This window comes from Prosopis cineraria, unplaced genomic scaffold (genome assembly GCF_029017545.1).
Source record: "Prosopis cineraria cultivar Desert tree isolate PC_DT_omini unplaced genomic scaffold, ASM2901754v1 PC10, whole genome shotgun sequence".
Lineage (NCBI taxonomy): Eukaryota > Viridiplantae > Streptophyta > Magnoliopsida > Fabales > Fabaceae > Prosopis > Prosopis cineraria.
The window spans coordinates 16,334,542-16,338,421 of NW_026555341.1; the positions used below are offsets into that span (position 1 = coordinate 16,334,542).

The 3,880-nt window shown below is 23.9% G+C and overlaps 1 protein-coding gene across 1 annotated transcript; it reads left to right on the top strand.

Annotated features, from left to right (window-relative positions):
• The first annotated feature begins 2,786 nt into the window (after positions 1-2,786).
• On the top strand, positions 2,787-3,436 carry LOC129321432 (probable calcium-binding protein CML23). Its single transcript, XM_054967193.1, has one exon. It carries the CDS (start codon positions 2,810-2,812, stop codon positions 3,236-3,238), a length of 429 nt encoding a protein of 142 aa, XP_054823168.1. The 5' UTR covers positions 2,787-2,809; the 3' UTR covers positions 3,239-3,436.
• Positions 3,437-3,880: the final 444 nt, after the last annotated feature.

Consider the following 3,880-nt stretch of genomic DNA (forward strand, 5'->3'; position numbering starts at 1 on the left):
AAAGAAAAATCTGCCATCCTCTGCACGTGTGTATGTTTATATACATATATATATATATATATATATGTTATTTGTTTTAATTTCCTAAATTGATAAAAATAGTAATTTCCTAAAAACTAAAATAAGACAAAACTCATGAACTTTTCATGTGTAAGAAATTTTTTCCCCGCTTAAATCAAGGAACTTATAGATTATTATTTTTTATTTTATTTTATTTTTTACCACAAATTTCACAAAACCAACATTCCCTCTTGATATATTTGCTCCAAGAATTATTAAAATATAATCAAATACTCAATCATAATTTTTAATTTTTAATTTAAACTTCTGGGTTATTACATTATTTGTACACTTTCACTACACCAACACTCCTCCTTATTATAGTTATTCCAAACATTAATAAAATATACTCAATACAAATTATTATATGTTTAATTTATCATCATTATTATTTTTTTAACTTAAAATTCTAGGGTTGTTACACTTTTTTCTCATTTTATAGTCAATTAATAGTTAAAGTTAATTTTTGTTAAAAGTAAGGGTCACATTACATTGTTTTTAAAAGTTGAAGAAGAATATTGCATCAAAAATAAATTTGGGGTCCAAGAAGAATATTATAGAGGTCAATTTGCCATTTGATTTTAAAGCAGTTAATCATAATATCATATATAAATAAATAAATTTAAACTATCAAAATTTGACTTGAACAATTAGCAACTATATATTGTTATTAAAAAATTTTATACATTAATTTTTATATATTTATTTATTTTAGTTATAAACTGTGCAAGTTTGAACAATTTAAATTTATTTATTTATTTTAATGTAATATTATAATAATTTTTTATAAAATAATTAAATCTGAACCATTCATTCTTTATTTAAGGGTGGAGATGATGAGAGGAAAAAGAGAAAGAGAGATAAGGAGAGGATGTGCTTATGAGTTCATAATTGATTTTAGTATATAATATGAGTTCGTGGATATATTTTCACAAAACCATGACTTTACTTAATTTTCATTTTTATTTTTAATTATAATTAAAATCAATCTTACTAATTAATTTTATAAATCAATTATATCATATAACAAAATTACTTATATTTAAAATCAATTCATAATTAGTTTTATTCAACGAATATGATGAGATAGAATAAAATGGTCATGAAGAATTTGTAAACTATAGAGATGACTTGAGATGGCCTTCCAACCTCAATCTTTTATCAGTCGAACCTAAACTTATGTTTTGTCTCCGCGTATTTGAAATGTGAATGATGAAATGGTTTGGAATGAATAACACTAATATAGAATTATACTCTTAGGGCTTGTTTAGTTTTTATTCTCATTTTTTTCTTTAAAAAATGTTTTGTAATACAGTTTTCAAAATTATTTTTTAAAACAAAACAAAATGAAAATATGTTTGATTATATTAATTTAAAAAATGTCAGAATTAGAAAATAAGCTAATAGTAATAATTGTAGGCAGTTAACAATGATGATTCATGATAAAAATTATTCAAACTGACTTTAATTTTTAATAATTAAATGTAGTATATTTTGAAAACAAAGGAAAAAAAATAAAAGGAAAACAACCTGAAGTTGTTTCTTTTTTAAAAAAAAAAAAATAAAAATAACTTTAGAAATAATTATATGCAAAATATTTATCCAAACAAGTTATTAAATTTTTTAATTTTAAAAAAAAATAATTTTTAAAAATAGAAAACAAACAAGACCTTAATCTTTTTCATTTTGACTCTACCTTGTCCTCCCCTACTTTCTCATCCTCCATGTCATTAATCCTAATTCATTTTTAATTTGAAAAATCAATTTATTTATCACAATTAATGTAATATATTACATTGGATCATTTAATTTTTGATCGATTCTAAAATCTCAGGACTGTTTTTGGCGAAATTACTATCCAAGTTTTATTGTGAAAGATTCATTTCATGATTTTGAAAAATTTTAATTTTAATTTATTGCTTCAATGACTAGTAAATTTTGAGATACTCAGTATCAAAGCTATTAAATCTCAGTCAATCAACCAGGTCAAAAACAAAATCTCAGTCAATCAATCAGGTAAAAACAAATCTCAGTCAATCTTCAGCAGTAAATTAAATTAATAAATTATTCACAAAAAAATTAATACTAAAGTATAGTTTTAATATAACTTTATATAAAATTTTAATTTAATCATTTAATTTTATAAATTATCTTTTTAATCTCATTAGATTCAAATGATTATTTTTTATGTTAATTATTGTTATTTTAAAAAAATTAATTTTAATATATCAACATTTAAAAATATAGTTAAGATTTAAAAGTTCAATATAAAAATTTATTGGGATAAAACTAACATTATTAAGATTAAAGGATTAAAAAGATATTTTATAAAATTAAAGGATTAAAATAAAATATTTTTTAAAGTTAAAGTATTAAATGTATATTTTAGCTAAAAATTAAATTAATAAATTTTATTAATTATTAATAAATTATCTTTTTTCCCCACAAAATTTAAACATGTCAAAGCTGTTAGTTGGCAAAAAAAAATAAAAAAAATATCAAAGCTATTAATTTTAAAATTTATCAATTCAAATTACATTGACACTATCTTTAGAATTTGATTCTATTTCAATGTTTATTGTTTTAATTGGAAAATTTTGAATTGATTACTTGAAATATATTAATTTAATTTAATATTTGGTATGATTTTCTTTTTTGGCCAGATGTATCATTATATATATTGAATTGTTGATTTCGATTCGTTCAAAGAGGAAAGTTTTTGAAATTCAGCGATTCTTTTCCTGTTATCATGGACGACGAGGTGCGCCAGATTTTCAACAAGTTCGACAAGAATGGCGACGGCAAAATCTCCTCCGGCGAGATTAAGGAGATGCTTCAGACGTTGGGCACCAAAACGACGTCGGACGAGGTCGACTGCTTTATGAGCGAATTTGACAAGAACGGCGACGGCTTCATTGACCTCAGGGAGTTCGCCGAGTTCTTTTCTGCCAGAGCTAAAGACGGCGACGACGCCACCAAGGAGCTCCGGGACGCTTTTGATCTGTATGACCTGGACAAGAACGGACTGATCTCGGCGATCGAGTTGCACTCGGTGATGAGGAAGTTAGGGTTGGAGTGTTCCCTGAGTGACTGCCGGGGGATGATAAGAGCCGTGGACGACGACGGCGACGGCAACGTGAATTTCGAGGAGTTCAAGAAGATGATGACTCGGTCTTAGTTGGAGGTCGCTAGGGCTTAAGGCCCAGAATTTACATTTTAGTATTTTACTGTCGTTTTAGGATTTTATCTGTTAGTTTTTCTTTTCTATTCTTTTTCGTTTGTTTTTTTCTTTAGAATTTATCTATTAGTTTTCGGATGCTGAAGTCGGAGTAGGATTTAGTTAAATTCTGCTGATACTTTTCAATTCATGGGAAATTTTTTCTTTTATAATGGGCTAAAGTATATTTTTAATATTCTAATTTTATGTGAAATTTTAATCTAATACTTTAATTTTATAAAGTATCTTTTTAGTCCTTTAACTCTAATATTGTTAGTTTTAAATAATTATTTTTTAATGTTAATTTTTATTATTTTTAAAAAAATTAAAAACTTAATATGTCAGTATTTGAGAATATTTTATTGATATTTGAAATTTTAATGTAAAAATTTATTAGGCTAAAATTAATAATGTTAAGCTTAAAGTACTAAAAAGATACTTTATAAAATTAAAGAATTAAAATAAAACATTATATAAAGTTAAATGATTAAATATCTACTTTAACCTTTATAATGAATATGATACTTAGGTTTCAAATGAATAAATTAATAGCAGTTAAGTTCTTGATAAAAGTTTTTATGAAATGAATTATAATGTCTGAAT